Here is a 20,148-nt window from a genome sequence, read left to right as displayed (position 1 = left end):
TAGGGATAAGGTTGGTAAAAAATTATATTTTAGTATTTGTTTTCATATGTACATTTCATGTTAACAATATTTTAGGGGTATAGTTTTAAATAGGATGCATATAATTGGGATATGCTCAATTTTTAAAAAGTGATGAGGTGCATGATAAAAAACAGTGGAGCTGGGGACCATTGCCTTAGGGAAATGTAGACCTTGTGTCAGGTTAACAAGTTAGCTTCAACTTCAGCTACTTTTTCTTTAAACTGAATTCTGTCGTAGGTGAGTTTCTTTAAGTTGATCTTTTAATGACTACTTTTACATTTCCCTTGTTCTTTAAAAGCTCCCCGGTTTTTTGTGTTTTGTTTTTAATAACGATGTGACAGTAGCAGCTGTAGCAGCAATGAAGAATTGCAATAAAGAGTGGCTTTGTGTATACATAATTCCCTTTTAAATTAGGGGCTTTCCACATTCTTCAAGAATACAGTAGATTAGAAGAATATAATTGATTTGGTATGAACCTCCAAAGAAATGGCCAGAATAAGCAAATTTTAGCCCTGTAAGACTTCAGGTTTCATTTACTTGTGCGATAGTTTATTTTCTAAGAAATGTGATAAATAGACTATTAGAAGAGAACAGTTATTTATTTGGTGATTTATTTAAAATTTTTGTCCTATAGATTTTTTAAAAAAGATTTTATTTATTTATTAGAGGGAGAGAGAGAGTGCGTAAGCAAGCAGGAGCAGGGGGAGGGGCAGACGGAGAAGCAGACTCTGCTAAGCAGGGACCCAGACATGGGGCTTGATCCAAGTTTGCTACTTAAAGATTTTGAAAAGTAAAATCAGATTCTGGGTCTTTTGCTTCATGTATTCTAGACTGATAATACCCGGTACCAGGGAAGATAAGATTAGCAAGTGTGATTTATATTTTTTGTGTTTTTTAACTTAGCTGTTTATGTGTTTTTTTGAGCTGTTCATTTAAGTACAAGTTTCTCAGTAAATGATAACCTTAGTAAATGAAAGAGTATTTAAATTTTAGTAGTGTGTTTGAATGTAACTGATCATTTATTTTACTTCTGAAAGCTATGATCAAGGTAGTAACCATTACCTACCTGATTGATTCAGGAAAGAGGTAACCAAGCTGAAACATAGTTAATGCATTTACTACTTGTGGACCCTTCCCTTTGGGTAGGGTATGTATGTTAATTTTACACAGTCTGACAGTAGAAATCAATTTTGAAAAGCTTTGTACCAGTGATTTCTCCCTCTTTGGATGAAATTTCTTTGGATTTCATGATTGTTATGTTAGTTCCTAGAGTAACACAGTGAAATTTGAATTTATAACAACCAAAGTTAGAAGGGCAGATTAAATATTGCCTGTCTTTTCTATAATAATGGAGTAAATAAGGTACTGTAATTATTTGATAGTGTGTAGTTCTTATGACCCATTAAATTTAATCATGTGCTATTAAGATATTAGTAACAGAAGTTTCACTTTTATTTCATTTTAACGAATTTAAAACCATGTAAAATATAAAATTTTATTATAGTAAGCTTTCAAATTAGAGATAAATATAAACATGGAAAAAACTTATGACAATTTTACCAGTGGTAATGTTAGTATTGTTAGCATTTTAGAAATTTGTGTACATTCAAACACACACACATTTCCATTAATGTATTGGAATATTCCCTTACATTTTCAAATATTTTTCAAGAATATTTTTATTTCTGTATACATTCTTTTTTGAGCTTCAGCAGACTTAATTTTTTATTAAAGTGTAATAACTGACAGAAACATACACATATTACAGATGTACAACTTGAAAATTTTACAAAGTAAGTATACCTGTGCAGTCAGCATTCAACTCAAGAAAAAATATTGCCAGCACCCAGACACCCCCCCCATTTCCTACCTACTATCAGTAACCCCCCCAAAGGTAGCCATTATTCTGATTTTATTTTTAAGAAAAACTGTGAGATATAATTTACATATAATAAAATCCACCCATTTTCAGTGTTCAGTTCAGGGATTTTTAGTAAATTTACTGAGTGTACGGCCGTCATTATGGTTTAAAAATGTGTGAATATATTCTAACTAGTTTCATTTTGTCGAATACATAGTGTATTTCCATTTTTTTTGCCAATGTAAACATTACTATAGTGACTTTTCACATATAACTTTCTATGCATTTTGTTTCATTGGGATGGGTTTCTTAAAGTATAATCACCAGTTCAAAGAATATGTACATTTTTATGGCTTTTGATACATAGTACCAGATTACTTTTGAAAATAATCGAGCTAATTTATTTTCCTCCTGTTAGTAAATGAGTGTCTTTTTTTTTTTTTTTAACCTACCTCAACATTGGAATTTTTTTTTTTAAGAGTCATACCAGTTTGGTGAATGAAATATGGTAGCTCTGTTTTAATTCTCATTTCTTTGATTACTACTGTAAGTGGCTATTATTTATATTTTATGTATATAGTGATTTGCCTGATAGTGGTTTGTCAATTTATTTCTTAATGAATGCACCTTTTTAATTTTTAAGGCATTTTAATATATTAAAAGATACGAATCCTTTGTTACAAATAGTTTCCCCTGGTTTGCTTTATGTCATACTCGTTTTTCATAATGAAATAGGTTAAGATTTTATGCCTTAATGTCAAAAATGAAAATTTGTATTTTACTCTACCAGCCTTTGGAAACTTATCTTGGTAATTTTTAAATTGGAGATGATAATGAATTACATGAATAAAATTTTTCTGTTAAAGCGTGTACCTTTCATAATTGAAATTTTAAAAAGTATCAAGTAGAATATAAAACTAATTTATTATGCTTTGTTGCCAAACTTGGTCTTTCTAGGCAGTTATACTTAAGCATGAACATTGACGACAAACTGGAAGGATTATTTCTTAAATGTGGCGGCATAGACGAAATGCAGTCTTCCAGGGCAATGGTTGTAATGGGTGGAGTGTCTGGCCAGTCTACCGTGTCTGGGGAACTGCAGGAGTCGGTACTTCAAGACCGGAGTATGCCTCACCAGGAGATCCTTGCTGCAGATGAAGTGTTACAAGAAAGTGAAATGAGACAACAGGATATGATATCACATGATGAACTCATGGTCCATGAGGAGACAGTAAAAAATGATGAAGAGCAGATGGAAACACATGAAAGACTTCCTCAAGGACTACAGTATGCACTTAATGTCCCTGTAAGTAATTCCTTTATAAGATTAATATAACTTAGAAATATAATTAATTTTGTGTTAAGTAATTCTTCAAGTCATTGAGGAAATTTCAGAAAATGTTTAAAGGCTTAATAGTTCAAATGGGTGTTCTTGAATAGATATGCTAAATGTTGACAGAAATCATATTTGAAAAAGCAAAATTAAGTTTTTGTATTATATACATTTTAGAAACTTACCTTTTCCAGGATAAAATTTATTTCTCTGTCAGAATTACTGTGTGTTAAATTTTAAGTGCTTGAATTTTAAAGATTTTTGTTTTAACTTCTGGGTTTCCTTGAAGAGTAGAAAGATTGAATCCTGACCATGACTAGAAAAAGATCAGACACTTGAAGGTATTTCCCTTCAAATACTGTAACTTGGCAATTCCTGGTGTCTGTATTTTTTTCATTATCTTTTTAAAAGGTGTATCAGCTCTTTAGTTTTTCCCGTTATCTTAGCTGTCAGGGTTTAATCACCTAAAGTATTCTTTTGTAGGCACCCATAACTTTTCTGCCTTATGTTTTTATTTTTACCTGATGACCAGCAAAATCATAACCATAATGTAATCCTTTTCTATTCTTTCTGTGATATTAAACCTGGATTTCTTTCAGTGTATCTAATATACTGTGCTTTTTCTTTTGCTTCAGAACTTTCATACATCCTGCTTATAGTGTTCCCTTCAGCCATACCCCCTCCCTGTTTTTTTAATCTAGTTAGTGATTCATCATTCTCAGCCTTCCCCTTCTGTTTAGTCCAGGTTGAGTTCCTACAATAGGGACTTGTGGTTACTTGTTCAGTGTCTGTCTCTCTGATAGATTGTAGGCTCTTTGAGAGCATGAATTTTGTCTTATGTTTCATTGTATCCCAGGGGTTGGCACATCGTGTGAATGAATGAATAATACTTACACAGTTGTGTTCTAATACATGTGCTGACCAGCTTTTACCTAGCCCATTGCAATAGCCTTATCTTTTTTTAGCCTGTTCATGTGATGGATTATATTAATTGATTTTTGAATGGTGAACCACCCTTATATACCTGTAATACAGCCCACTCGGTTGTGGTGTATAATTTTTATATTGTTGGATTCAATTTGCCAATAAGTTGTTGAGGACTTTTGTATCTATGTTCATGGTATATATTGGTCTGGTTTTCTTGTAATACCTTCATATCTGATTTTGATATTAGAGTAATCCTGGCCTCATAGAATGATCTAGGAGTATTCCTCTCTTCTGACCTCTGGAAGAGATTGTAGGGAACTGGTATAATTTCTTCCATAAATGTATGATAAAATTGACCAGTGAGTACATTTGGCCTGGTACTTTATTTTTTGGAAAGTTATTAATTACTGACTCAAGTTCTTTAATCGATGTAGGCCTATTCAGATTGTTTATTTCTTTTGTATGAGTTTTTACACATTGTGTCTTTTAAGGAGTCGGTCCCGTTTCATCTAGATTATCAAATTTGTGGGCCTAAAGTTGTTCATAATATTCCTTTATTATCCTTTTAATTGTTGTTAATTGTCCATTGTTGTTCAGCAGGTTTCTAGAACTGTTCCATCTTTCAAAACTGAATCTCTATACCTATTGAACAACAATTCCCTGTTTTTCTCCAGACCCCAGTAGAGATTTACTGATTTTACTGCTGTTTTAAGTGTCAGCTCTTGATTTTCTCTGTTGATTTCTAGTTTTCAATTTCACTGATTTCTGTTCTAATTTTTATGATTTCTTCTGTTATTTTGGAATAATTTGCTTTTGTTTTCTAGTTTTCTTTTCTTTTTTTTTTTTTTTTTTAAGATTTTATTTATTTATTTGACAGAGACAGCCAGTGAGAGAGGGAACACAAGCAGGGGGAGTGAGAGAGAAATAAGCAGGCCCCCAGCAGAGGAGCCTGATGTGGGGCTCGATCCCAGAACGCTGGGATCACGCCCTGAGCCAAAGGCAGACGCTTAACGATTGCACCACCCAGGCACCCCTTGTTTTCTAGTTTTCTAAGGGGGAAGATTAGATGATTAATTTTAGATCTTATTTTCTAATATATGCATTCAATGCTATAAATTTCCTTCTAAATGCTACTTTTACTGTATCCCACAAATTTTGATAAATTGTTTTATTTTCATTTAATTCAGTGTATCTTTTAATTTCTCCTCAGATTTCTTCTTTGATCCACATATTACTTGGAAGTGTGTTGTTTAATCTCCCAAGTGTTTGGGGATTTTGCAGCTATTTTTCTGTTACTAGTTTCCAGAATAATCCTCTTGTGGTCTGAGAGCATATATCGTATAATTTCTGTTTTTTCACATTTGTTAAGGTGTGTTTCATGGCTCTGAGAGTGGTCTATGAGTGGTGCATGTGAGCTGGAGAAGATTGTGTGTTTTCCTGTTGATGGATGAAGTGGTCTATAGATTGCATTAGCCTTTTTAATAGGACTGACTGTCCTATAAATATAGATTGACTGGTCCAATCTATATTTCATGTAATTTCCATAGTGATCTTTTTGAATGAGATTTATATTTCTCACTCCTCTATGAAAACTTCTTCAGAGGTTCCTGTTGCTAAACAGCTAAAATATAGCCTATTGCAGAGGCAGAAAGAGCCTGCATAATCATAGTCAGATCTCTTCTAACAACCCCTTAAACAGTAGCTCAACAGCTTCTCTCCCCCATTTGTACTTTAAGCATATTAAATTACTTTAGTTGCCCAGCTCCACTGTGATTTTTTCTCTCATTACTTCTGTATATGTTGTATATGCTTGTAATATTCTTTGATTGGCAATCTACTGGTTTTTACTTCTCAGCTGAAAAGATTTCTCTTATTCGATTTTCACTATGATAACTAACATTTTGCATTTCTTTGCTTACAAGACTATAAGGTCCCTTTTCTGGTTCCTGCCTTCTACCTTTGTGTTCTCAATACTTGGCCTATAGTAGGCAGTCAAATGTTTTTTGAGTGAAAAAACGTTCGTGCATGTGCGTGTATATATATATATATATTTTTTTTTAATTGAGGAAAAGTTTAAAATAAATGCTCTCAGATGCTAAATTTAAAGTTCAGAGTTTGGACAACTGCATAGACTTGTAAAACCCACAACCCATCAAGATACAGAATATTTCTGTCATCCTAGGAGGTTTCTGTGTGTTTCTTCCTGATCAATCCCCTTGAAAACTTGATGTAAATAGAATCATATGTAACTCTTGTGTCTGGCTTCTTTTGCTCAGCACAGTGTTTTTGGTTTATCCATATTGGTTGGTTGTATCCATAAGTAGTTCATTCCTTTTTATTGTTGATTAATATTCTATTGTGTTATTGTCCTAAAATTTGTTTATTCATTTCCCCCCTTATGGTCATGTTATCTTCAGTTTTCAACCTTTATGGATAAACCTGCTATGAGCTATGAACATTCTTGCACAAGTCTTTTTTCACTTCTTTTGGGTACTTCTTTATGTAAGTTAAGCTATTTCTCTTGGGTTTTCATTTTGTTTGATTGAGCTAGTGTCTGTCTTTGCGTCAGTATTACACTGTCTTGATTGCTGAATCTTGTTTAGTAAATCTTGAAGTCAGGTAGTATGGTCTTCTGATTTCGTTATTTTTCTTGCAAGCCTGTTGTGACCCTTTGAGGTTTTTTGTATTTTCATATAAAATACAGAATCAGCCTTTCAGTTTCTATAACAAGAACCAGCTGGGTTTTTATTGGGATTACATTGATTCTACATATTGACTTGATAGAAATCAACACCTAAACAATAGTGCCTTCCAATCCATGAACATGATATATTGTTATGTTTGTGTAGGTTTTCTACAGTTTATCTTAGCTTTGTTCTTTTTGGTGTAGAATTATTGGAAATATCTTGTTAAATTTATCCCTAAGTACTTCATGTTTTGGATGCAATTGTAAATGGTATGTTGAAAAATTTCAATGTTTAATTAATTGTTCATGACTAGTATATAGAAATGTAGTTGATTCTTTTTATATTGACCATGTATCCTGTGACTGTTATATGTACATATAAGTTCTAGTAGTTTTTTTGTTGATTCCTTAAGTTTATTCACATATTGTTCAATCATATTGTTCATGCATTTTACATTTTCCTTTCCAGTATATAACTCTCCCCCCGCCGCTGCCCCGCGGTATATATCTCTTACTTCTTTTTCTTTTCTTAACTGTATTGACTGGGGCCTTCAGTACAATGATGAATAGAGGTGGTAAGAGTAGACATCTTTACCTTGTTCCTGATCTTCAGGGGACTGCATTCAGTTTTCACTATAAAGAATTACTTTAGCTGTAGATGTTTTACAGATGATCTTTATTATGGTGAAGAAATTTTCTCTAGTTCACTGAGACTTTTTTAAATAAATGAATTTGTACTTTCAAATCCTTTTTCTATGTCTATTAAGTGATCATGATTTTTTTCTCATTATCTTAGTATGGTGAATGATGTTGATTGATTTTCAAGTATTAAACCATGCTTTTATTCCTGGGATAAACTGCACTTGTTTATGATGTGTCATCCTTTCTATACATTGCTGGATTCAGTTTACTAACTTTTTAAAATTTTTAGGTGTATATTTATGAGGGTTATTAGTTTTCTTACAATATCTGTTTTAGGTGTACTGGCCTCATAAATGGGTTAAGAAGTATTTCCTACTGCATTTTCTGAGAGCTTGTGTAAGATTTGTACACCTCTACTTAAATATTTGATAGGCTTCACTACTAAAGCTAATCTGGGACAGAATTTTCATTGTGAGAAGTTTTAAATATCAAGGTCAATTTTAAAACATATTTACAGTTTCTCAGATTTTAAAATTTTTTTCTTGAATCCATTTTGATAAGTTGTATTTTTCAAGGAATATGTCCATTTCTTCTTGTTTAATTGAACAGAATTTTTCATAGTTTTTAATTTTGTTTTATTGTTTAAGGATCTATAATTTTTTTCTTTCTCATTTCTGATAGTGCTAGTTTGTCCTTTTCTTGATTAATCCGGATAGAGGATTATCAATTTTATTGGTCTCTTCAAAGAATCAGGTTTTGATTTTATTGATTGTTACTATTATGCATTTCAGCTTTAACTCATCTTTATTATTTCCTTATTTCCTTCCTTCTGCTTACTTTGTTTTTAATTTGCTCTTCTTTTCCTAGCTTTTAAAGTGGGAGGCTAGAGGACTGTTTCAAGCTATTCTTCATTTTTGATATAAGCATTGTTGGAGCTGTAAACTTCTCTTAACTTCCTTTGTGATTTCATTTTGACCCATGAATTAATTAGAAGTTTTTTGCTTAGCTTCTAATGTTTTGAAGTTTTTCAGGTATCTTTTTGTCACTGATGCTTAACTACTGTGGTCAGAGAATGTACAGTGTAAGATTTCAGTCTTTAAATTCATTGACACTTGTTTTAGGGTTCGGTATATGGTTAGTTGGTCAGTGTTTTATACTCACTTGAAAAGAATGTGTATTTTGGAAGTTATGGAGTGGGTTATTTTATAAATGTCTGTTAGGTCAAGTTGGCCTAGTTATGGTCTTTGACACTTTGTTGTTAAGTTTTTATTTTAATTCCAATTAGTTAACTAATGTAGTTAATATTAGTTTTAGTTATACAGTATAGTGATTCAGCAATTTCATACATCACCTGGTGCTCATTAAAGTATACTCCTAAATCCCCATCATTTATTTAACCCGTTCTTCTACCCCTCTGCCCTCTGGTAACCATCTATAATTAAGAGTCTGTTTCTTGATTTGTCTCTCTCTTTTTTTCCCCCTTTGCTCATTTGTTTTGTTTCTTTAATTCCACATATGAGTGAAATCATATGATGTTTGTCTTTCTCTGAGTTATTTTGCTTAGCATTATACTCTTCAGAATCATCCATTTGTTGCAAACAGCAAGATTTCATTGTTTTTTATGGCTGAATCATATTCCATCATGTATGTATGCTACATCTTCTTTATCCATTCATCAATTGATGGACATTTATGGGCTGCATCCATATATTGGCTATTGTAAATAATGCTGCAACAAACATAGAAGGGCATATATCTCTTTGAATTAGTGCTTTTATATTCTTCAGGTAAATACTCAGTAGTGTGATTGCTGGATCATAGGGTAGTTCTATTTTTAACTTTCTGAGGAACCTCCATACTGTTTTCCACAGTGGTTATACCAGTTTGCATTCCCACCACTACTTCATGAGTGTTCCTTTTCCTCCACATCCCAGCACCTCTTGTCCTTGTGTTGTTGGTTTTAGCCATTCTGATAGGTATGAGATGTAGTAACTCATTGTAATTTTGATTTGCATTTCCCTCATGGTAAGTGATGCTGAATATCTTTTCATGTGTCTGTTGGCCATCTGTATGTCTTTGGAGAAATGTCTGTTCATGTCTTCTGCCCATTTTTTGATTGGATTATTTGTTTTCTCAGTATTGAGTTTTATAAGTTCTTTATATATTTTGGATTGATCTTCAACACTTATATCCTTTACTGATCTACTTGTCTTCCAACAGTTAAAATTTCTTTGTAAAAAGACCCAGCTGAAAACCACATATTGCATTAATTGACACGTCTCTTTAGTTTTCTTTAGTCTGTGTTAGTTCCTCACTTTAAAATTTTATGATCATTGGGGCGCCTGGGTGGCATGATCCTGGCGTTCCGGGCTCGAGTCCCACATCGGGCTCCTCCGCTGGGAGCCTGCTTCTTCCTCTCCCACTCCTTTGCTGTGTTCCCTCTCTCGCTGGCTGTCTCTCTGTCACATAAATAAATAAAATCCTTTAAAAAATATTAATAAAATAAAATTTTATGATCATAATACTTGAAGATTATTGACGATTTATTTTTATAGAATGTTTCTCAGTTTGAGTTTATCTGATTTTTCCTCTTAATGGTACTTAAGTTACTATCTTTGGGAGGGTTATTGCAAAAAGTGATGCTGTGTCTTCTCTGCATTGCATTCTGATAGGTGGCTCATGATTTCTGTTTGCCCCATTCTTTTTTTTTTTTTTAAGATTTTATTTATTTATTCGACAGAGATAGAGACAGTCAGGGAGAGAGGGAACACAAGCAGGGGGAGGGGGAGAGGAAGAAGCAGGCTCATAGAGGAAGAGCCTGATGTGGGGCTTGATCCCATAACGCCAGGATCACGCCCTGAGCCGAAGGCAGACGCTTAACCGCTGTGCCACCCAGGCGCCCCTGTTTGCTCCATTCTGATGGTTCACTATGATAAGTTGATTAAGGTGATGTCTGGCAGGTTTTGTCACCGTAGAGTTAATCTCATTCCTCATTACACTTTTTAATTTATTTATTTATATGAGTATGGGCTTGGGAGTTTTATTAACTGGGTTAAAATCTATTACTATGATTGTTTTAATGCTTGATTTAAGATTTGGCCAATTGGATCCTCTTCATGCTGACTTCTGTGTTCTTTTGGCATGTCCCATCAAACCTTTCAGCACATCCTTGGCTTCTGTCACAAGATGTTTTAGGCCTATCTTGTGTGTTTCCTGCCTCACCCCTGGAATCAGCCATTTCTCTAAGGAGCCCTAGTTCATTTTAGTGGAGAATGGCATTTAGAAGGCAAGATCTGGGTGCCTAATGTACTGCTCATTGCTGTTGAGGTGTAGCTGCTTCCAGGCCTGTCAGTGGACAAACCCAGAGAATATACGTATGTATATAATTATATACATTTATATGTATATATATATACACCTACTTCTATCTATAATTATCTCCATATCTATCAATGTAATATGATCCACGTCCCCAGAAGTAAGAAAACTTAAGTTACCAGGCCTTTTATCCTTTTTAGATTGTGTGCTAAAGATTTTTAAAAATACATATTGAGCATATTAATGATTTTCTTTTATTTGCTCATTCATTTGGAAGCCACACAGAACTTTATTTCGTATTGACTTCTTTTGTTAACTAAAAACTAAAGTTGAGTTTTGAGTTTTCTTAGATTGTTAATAACAGTTTAGGTTCTATAGCCTATGTAAACTCTCTAGTGTTTTTTGACAGTTGAAGTAAAAGTTCTTCATTTGTGATAACTGCTAATTTTCAGAGTTTATCTTAACCTTATTCTAAATCAGGCACCCAAACTCAATGGCCCTACATTTTCAGCAGCAATCTCCAGGCCACCTTTTGAATGTCTACAATTTACTGATTAGAACTTTGTTTTCTAATGTGTTAGAAACTTGAATTAAAATGAGATAAAATTTTTCAGTTCTTAAGTCTCATTAGCCACATTTTAGGTGCTCAGTAGCCACATGTGGTTAGTGGCTTCTGTTTTGGACAGCTAAGAAAACATTTCTAACATTGCAGAAAGTTTTATTGGAAACACTGTGCTAGAAAGCTTCTTAGCTCAGAAACTAAATTTATTTTAGAAATGTAAAAAACGGATTTGGTTTATTTTTTTAATTCTTATATTCATTGAGTAGGGATTGAGAAATCATAACTCTCTATGGTCTTTATTTTTCCAGTTTGATGGCAAGCATGTTGAAGAGTAAAGACATGTTTGTGTTGACAAATTGGAGCAAATTGTAATTCATAATGATATATGCCACATTTGTTTTTTAGAAAACTATTGGATGGTATCACTTGAGCAAAAGGATTTTGTAAATTAGGAGCTATTAAAAAAATCATGTTCTAATCATAATGATATAATAGAATGTAAAATTTCAGGTACTTTTAACTCCTGAAAAAATATACTCCAGCATTTGTGTAGCATTTTATTTTAGTCATGAAATTGTGTGCTATAAAACAGCATGAACAAAATTGTAGGAATACTCTCATGCATTTCCTATTTATGATTATTTTGTTTAATTACCTAGGAAGCTCAAAATGTGTTTGGCCATTGGCATTAGACCTTTGTTTGGTTTTTTAGTTTTTAAATTTCCTTAAATCTTGTTACTAATTTAAGGAGGGCTGTATAGATATTTTCACATATGCCTCTTGCTCTAGTCAATAAAAACCTAAAATGCTGATGCTAGCAATTTTAGTATATTTCTTGTAACTTTTTCCCTCTTATTAAAAAAAAAAAAAAGGAAGGAAGAAAATCAACCCTAACCCATTTCAGTGGTTTTAAGATTTTTTTAATTTTTGCCACATATTTTGTACTCTGGTTTAATTCCAGAATTGGATTGCATTTATTGGTGACAAATGCTCTTTCACAAGCATCCTGGAAGGTGACAGATCTGTTTGCTGTTGTATTTATTTGCTTAAATAGTCATTGGTAGGATATGTTTCTTCTCTTTTTGGCTAACTCCCAACTTCTTATCCCCGTTACATTGTATACCTTTTTTTATTTTTTATTTTTATTTTTTTTTAAAGATTTTATTTATTTATTTGACAGAGATAGAGACAGCCAGCGAGAGAGGGAACACAAGCAGGGGGAGTGGGAGAGGAAGAAGCAGGCTCATAGCGGAGGAGCCTGATGTGGGGCTCGCCCATAACGCCGAGATCACGCCCTGAGCTGAAGGCAGACGCTTAACCGCTGTGCCACCCAGGCGCCCCTGTATACCTTTTTATAAGCAGTTATTTATTACTTGTAGCCAATTGTTATTACCATTACATTTCTTTTAGAGTTCATCTGAGGGATTTAGAAGTAGTTTTGTTATGTTCATTGGCTGTTGGGGTCCTTGTCTTTTGAGGTGATTGCATTGATTATTATTGGGGCTTTATGTTTTAAGAGGTGTTTTTATTCTTCCCATTCAAGTACTTTTTACTTCAGCATACTCTGGATATCTTTTTCAGAAATAGATTTATTAATTGAGTTTATTTTAAGGAAAAGAGATGATAATTTATATCAACTCAAGTTTTTTTCTTTAAACAAGATTTTATTCACATGCCATATAGATCTTAGAAAGTGCCATATTTGATAGGAATCAATATATGAGCAGAAAACCTGGCGTTAAATAATCGTGCTTCATAGTTTCTCCTGGTGTGAGTCATACTACTGCTTATTTATTATTTCAACTTACTTGGTAAGCAGATGAGTCAAGGTATCTCTTAAGAGATTGTTTTAGGGTGCCTGGGTGGCTCAGTTGGTTAAGCATCTGCTCAGGTCATGATCCCAGGGTTTTGGGATTGAGTCCCGCATTGGGCTCCCTGCCCATCTGGGAGTCTGCATCTCCCTCCCCTTCCTCCCCCACCCCCACTAGTGCTCGCTCTCTCTCAAGTAGATAAGTAAATTCTTTAAAAAAAAAAAAAAAGATTGTCGTAGGGAGCTAACCCACAATGATCTATTTTTTAGTATCCTTCCACGCTCTTAGAGTTGTTTGATTTAATTTTGTTTTCCCTTTATGTGGACATAAATTATTAGTAGTAGATTTCTTTCTAGATGACTTTAATAACATAGCCAGTCTCCTATCACGTTTAATATAGTTCTGTCTGTTCTTTGATGTTTACAGTTGATCTGGAATTGTGAGACAGTGGTACTGAATGAGCGTTATACTCTCTTACTTAGGACAATAGTACACAAATTGAAAATCATTATGGACAAGGCTATAGAGTCAGCCTAGCTAGATCAGTCTCAGAGGTACCTACTTCGTTTTTTTCTAAATGGTATGGTCTAGGTTATTATAAATGATTGCATAGTCATAAAGATTAAAGTAGTTTAGAGCAAAGTAAAAGGTAAAAATTGTTTCCACCATGTACCGACTTTAATTCCCAAAAGATACCTACTAATATTGATAGCCTTCTGGAAATTTTTAATTTATTAACAAACATGCAGGGTGTGTAATATGTATTTATTTCTATATAATATGGTTTTAAAATCTATATCTTATGAAAACATGCATATATTTTGTTTTACATAGATTAGATGATGCTATTTATATGCTTTTTGAAATTAGCTATGTTCATTTAAAACACATCCTATAGAAATACTGTAATTACATATAAAACTTATTTTAATAACTGATTAAATGGTGTGCTTTATTTAAGGCAATATTGATGGATGTTTATGTTACTACTAGATTTGAGTGAAGTAATAATGGTGAAAGGATCATGCTTATATATAGATATAGACATAGATGCCTATATATACAAGCATGTTTCTTGTAATTTTATCTATATGTACCTGCACATTTATAACTCTTTCTCAAGGTGTGTGTCTTTTATTGAAATATAACATTTATACAGAAAAGTGCAGAAATTATAAATGAGGAATTTTCTCAAAAGTGAACATAGTTGAGTTACCACTGCATAGATCAAGACATAGAATATTACTAGCATCTCAGAGGCCCTCCTCATCCTCTGTCTGTCTTAGTCACAGCCCTTTTCTATTCCTGAAGATAACCGCTACATAACACTTCTAGCATGGCCTAGTGGTTTTACCTGATTTTGTACTAATTATAAATAGAATCATGCACTCTGTAGTATCTGATTTCTTTGGTTCAGATTGTGAGGTGTATCCACATTGTTGCATGTAATAGTTTATTCTTATTTCTGTATAAGCATCAGTTGTGTGAATATATCAAAATTTATCATTTGTAGTATAATAGACATTTAGATTGTTCAAGATGTGGGCTGTTACGAAAAGTGCTGATGTGAATATTCTTGGATGTGTCTTTTGGTGTATGTTCATATTCATGTTTGTTGGTTATGTACTTAGGATTGAATTTCTACGTATGCATACGTTCAGCTGTAGTAGGTACCGGCAAAAGCTTTTCTAAGTGGTTTTGCCAATTTATTTTAATTATCCATATCCTTGATGTTTGGTATTGTCAGTCCTTTTAATTTTAGCCATTTTGTTTTGGTAGTGGTCTCACAATGTGGTCTAGGTTGTTTCACTGAAAACTAACAAAATTCAGTACTGTTTCACGCTTATTGGTGATTTGGATATTATTTTTTTGTAAGGCACATATTTATCTTTTGTCCATTTTTCTATTAGGTTTCTTTCTCTTACAGATTTATAGTAGTTCTTTATCTGTTCGTTGGATATCTCTATCTATCTTTGTGTATATATCTCATTTTTTCCACTCTGATTTGCCTTTTTACTCTTTTGATAAATGGAAGTTAGTGTTAAATAGCATTCAATTTATAAGTCTTTTCCTTTTGGTTAGTGTTTTGTGTATCCTATTTAAGAATTCTTTGCCTACCCCAAAGTCACAAAAATACTTTAACTTCTAGAGGCTTTATGGTTTTTCTCTCCCATTCAGATTAATAATCCATTTGGAATTGATTTTTGCTGATGATGTGAGATAGGGATCAAGGTTTATTTGATGGCTTTTTTTTTTTTTCACTCACCCATAGAAATTTTTTCAATTTCACTTTGCTGGTGTAATGTTTTAGTTCTTAGAACAACTTAGTATGTTAAGATAATGATAAACAGGTTTTTCTTTAATACTAGGGATTTATAGGGGCGCCTAGGTGGTGCATTCGTTAAGCTAAGCATCTGCCTTTGGCTCAGGGCGTGATCCCAGCGTTCTGGGATCGAGCCCCACATCAGGCTCCTCTGCTAGGAGCCTGCTTCTTCCTCTCCCACTCCCCCTGCTTGTGTTCCCTCTCTCAGTGGCTGTTTCTGTCAAATAAATAAAATCTTTAAAAAAAAAATACTAGGGATTTATACTAACACTGGACTTAATATCTCTTTAATATTATAAGGTAACACATACGTGTTGAGGAAATGTAAAAATTCTTAAACTCTAAAGAAGATAGCAAAAAATTGCTGTAATCACTACTAACATTTGGTTGTTAGCATTTTAGTGTTTCCTTTTTGTTTGTTTTTCTGTGTATGTATTTGTGTTTGTATAAAATTTGCTGCATATGTATTTGTGTGTTTGTATAAAATTGCAAAATATACTTATCTACGTAATTATATATTTACTACTCAAACCATAAGCATTTCATTATGTCATTAATATTATCCAAAACGAAGATTTTTTTTATAACTGTATAATGTCAAATAGCTGTGTTGTAATTTATCTCAGTCTTTATTACTGGATACTTGGACTGTTTACACTTTTGTTTTTACTACCATAAAGAATGTTGTTATATGTAGACATTGTTGCCATGTGAGATTATTTCTTCAGTATAGATTTCTTAAGACTCTTGATATATCCTGGTCAATTTATAGTCCATGAAAGTTGACCAATTAGTCTTTCTCTAGTAGCATACGAGATTTCCCACTTAATATCTTTATAAATAATCTAGAGTAGGAACTGGGAAATATAATTTCTCTATTTGTATATGATGTTGAGGGAAATAAAAACAACTGGACTTGGTCTTTAGTTGGCAGTGGAGAAGAAAATTAAAAGATTTTTTTAAACAGGAGACTGAGGTAATATAGCATGTTGAAAGGGAGAGAATTTGGAAGGAGGTTCTGATGTGAAGCACTGACTGAGATAATAGGATGTCTAAGTGGAGATGTTCTGTAGAAATTGGTAACATCTGTAATTGTATGATAATTAATAACCATAAATATTTGTTTAGAACTTGAAAGTTTTCAAGGTTCTCTTGATGTAATCTCATTTGATTTTCTGTTGTGTATAAGCTGGATATTATTACTACCACGATTAAGAGATGTGAAGAAATGATTATGATCATTAGTGGCATCAAGAATCTATCCACTATCAACTGCTATGTATTATAGCTCATGCTTTACGTATATAATCTCTTTTAACTCTGCAGAAATTCTGTGAGGCTTATTTCCTCCATTTTATAGGTGAAGAAAGTTCCAGATGACTAAATTTTAGTTCAGCCTCACACAGCTATTAATTTTTTTTTGGAATTAGCTTGTATTTCCTTTACCTCTCCACTTTTGCTTTTTGTGTTTTTCCATACTACTGGAAGCCAAGTTTAGCCAGATAGTAATTGAAAGAGGTAGGATTGAAACTTAAGTGTTATGCTTCACCTAAATATTGATGACGTTTTGCCCACTTTATTTATTCATTTATTTTTTAAAGATTTTATTTACTTATTAGCTTGTCAGAGAGAGAGAGAGAGCGCACAAGCAGTGGGAGTGGCAGGCAGAGTAGGCAGAGTAGGCAGAGCAAGAGAAGCAGCCTCCCCGCTGAGCAAGGAACCCAATGTGGGACTTGATCCCAGAACCCTGGGATCCTGACCTGAGCTGAGGGGAGACGCTTAACCGACTCAGGCACCAGGCGTCTCTCACTTTGTTATTTTTTAAATTATTTTCTCTCCCTTTCATAGTAGCCATTCTAGAACCACTAGAAATTTTTTCCCATGTTCCGGCAGTAAGCAAACTGTAGTTCGTATTTGGAAAAATAAAATGTTCATATAAAAATTATTTTAAAATAAGTTTAATAATTCAGATTTATTAAGCTGTTACAGTAATGGAAATAACACTGGACTAAAAGAGACAAGATCTTGGTTTAAGTCCTAGTGTTGAAATATAATAGCTTGGGTAAGACACTTCCCTGAAATTTTAGTTTCCTTATTGGTAATATGAAGGTAATAATTAATTCACAGATCACAACAGTGAAGATTTCAGTTGCTAGATTTGGAAGACTTGGGTTTAAATTTTGATTTTGCTTCTTAATTGGATTTTAGACAAGTAACCTTTCTGGGCCTTAGTTTTCTTATTTTTAAAACGGGATGAAAATAGTGTTCCTGTGAAACTGAGATGACCTGCAATAGACCATCCGGGCTCGAGAGCATGTGCTGCCTGCCTCCCCTGCCCCCGCCCCGTAGCCTCAGCACCCAGCAACCAAGGACAGTGGACAGTGACCAGCACACAGTAGATGGTAGATGAATCTTCATCATGCCGAGGAGGAGAAACCACAATTTATAGAAGACCATGTAAATGCTAACTATGTTTTAAAACAGCATTATTGAGGTATAATTGATACACAGAAGATCTGCACATATTTAATGTATACAATATGGTAAGTTTGGGATGCTAAGTATTTTTGTAGGTAGAAAAATCAAAATTTTCTTAACTTTTTATTTTGTAATAATTTTAGATTTATAAAAAGGTGGTAGAAATAGTTTAGAGTGCATATAAACCCATCACACAGCTTCCTCTTGTATCAAAGCTTATTCAACCATAATACAATTATCAAAACCAGGAACTTATTGATAAAACTACAGACCTTATTTGAATTTCATTTGTCTATCCCGTAATGCTCTTTTTCTGTTCAAGGATTCAGTGTAAGATCCTAGGCTGCATTTAGTTTTTGCATCTTCTTAAGTCTCCTCCATTCTGAGGCAGTTCAATCTTTCCTTGTGTTCTATGACCTCAACATGTGATACTTGATGAGTATTGGTCAGTTATTTTGTAGAATGCCTCTCAGTTTGAGTTTGATGTTTTCTTATGATGGGATTGAAGCTCTGCATTTTTGACAACCCCACAGAAGTAATGCTGGTACAAAATGTTGATATGTCTTATTACTGGTGATATTAACCTTGATTCTTTGTTAAGGTAGTATCTGCCAGTTTTCCCCACTATAAGGTCACTATTTTTACCTTTGTAGTTAACAAATATCTTTGAGTCTGTTTAAATATCTGATTTCTTCTCAAATTTCTGCCTACTGATTTTAGCATCCATTAATGGACCCTGCCGGTTGTAGTTATTAATGTGGTGTTTGCCTAATTGTGATTTTGTATTTTCCTCCTCCTTGCTGTATTTTTGTTAATTGTAGCTATCTCTTCTCCCCTATTAATTTTTTCAGTTACTTCAATTTTTCTCAGCATGGATATTCATTTTATTCTATGAGTTCCAATCCAGTACTGTCATTACTTACTTTGTTGCTCAAGTTGTTCCAGCTGTGCTGGTTAAGAGCTCCTCCAGATTGCTTCTTGTGTCCTTTGGACATGTGCTCATCCTTTCTCTGGCTCTTTAGTTTCTGGTACCACAGGATGTTGCAGGGTCATCTCATATTTTTCCCTGGCCCAGCTCTGGAATCAGTCACTACTCCAAGGAGCCCCAGTTCCTCTTATTTGGTTAATGGTATTTAGAACCAAAGTTCTGGGTGCTAGGTGTGTTAGATGTCATTGCTCCTTGGTAATCTCAGTAGGCAGAGCTAGGAATTACATGTATGTCTTCTAACTCATACATGCACACACATCTATACTCATTTCTTTATGTTGGTGGAGTCCAGGTATCCGTATTAAAAGAGATTGAATGGAGAAGAGGAAAGGAACGCAAAGTATAGTTCAGATGTATCTAGGTCAGCAGCTCTCAAAATTTCTGGTTTTGCAGCCCTTTTACTCTTAAAAAATTTTGAAAGCTCCTAACAACTCTTGCTTATGTTGGTTATATATATATATCATTATTTACCATTTTAGAAATTAGAACAGAAATTAAAAATTTTATTAATTTGTAAATAACAAATCCCATCGCAAGTTAACATAGAACGTAGTTTTAAAAAATTATATTGGCAAACCATTAGCTAACTGGTACCCACCAATTGCAGTATTTTTCTGCCTTCTAAACAGAGGCTATCTTTCTTTTTTAATTTATTTTTTTGTTGAAGTGTAGTTGGCACACAGTGTCACACTGTGTACCATTGTTTCAGGTGTACAACATAGTGATTCTCGACAGCTCTTGTGTGTTATGCTATGCTTACCACAAGTGTAGCTACCATATGTCACCATGCAACACTATTACAATACCACTGACCATAGTCCCTGCTGTCTATTTTCTAATCCCTGTTACTAACTGAAAGCATGTACCTCCCACTCCCTTTCACCTATCTTGCCCCCCCCCACCATTGGCAATCACCAGCTTGTCTCTGTATTGATGGATCTGTTTCTGCTTTTTTGGTTTGTTTGTACATTTGTTTTTTAGATTCCACATAGAAGTGAAATCATATGGTATTTTTCTCTGATTTATTTCAGTTAGCGTAATATCCCATAGGTCTATCCGTGTTGTTGAAAATGGCACAGTCTCGGGGCGCCTGGGTGGCTCAGTCGTTAGGTGTCTGCCTTCAGCTCAGGGCGTGATACCAGTGTTCTGGGATCAAGCCCCACATCGGGCTCCTCCGCTGGAAGCCTGCTTCTTCCTC

At 33.8% G+C, this 20,148-nt stretch overlaps 1 protein-coding gene across 5 annotated transcripts in view; it reads left to right on the top strand.

Annotated features, from left to right (window-relative positions):
- Positions 1 to 20,148, top strand: part of ZNF148 (zinc finger protein 148) — a 120,685-nt gene that overhangs the window by 47,718 nt on the left and 52,819 nt on the right. For all 5 annotated transcript variants that reach the window (XM_019797002.2, XM_034659841.1, XM_034659821.1 and 2 more), the window contains one exon: positions 2,840 to 3,188. In XM_019797002.2, coding sequence (XP_019652561.1) covers positions 2,856 to 3,188 — 333 coding nt within the window. In that variant the 5' untranslated portion in view covers positions 2,840 to 2,855. The remainder of the gene's footprint in view (positions 1 to 2,839; positions 3,189 to 20,148) is intronic.

The sequence above is a fragment of the Ailuropoda melanoleuca genome, chromosome 1 (assembly GCF_002007445.2).
Source record: "Ailuropoda melanoleuca isolate Jingjing chromosome 1, ASM200744v2, whole genome shotgun sequence".
Classification (NCBI taxonomy): Eukaryota; Metazoa; Chordata; class Mammalia; order Carnivora; family Ursidae; genus Ailuropoda; species Ailuropoda melanoleuca.
The sequence above is the reverse complement of the archived record's forward strand: the minus strand, read 5'-3'. Positions and strand labels throughout refer to the sequence as shown.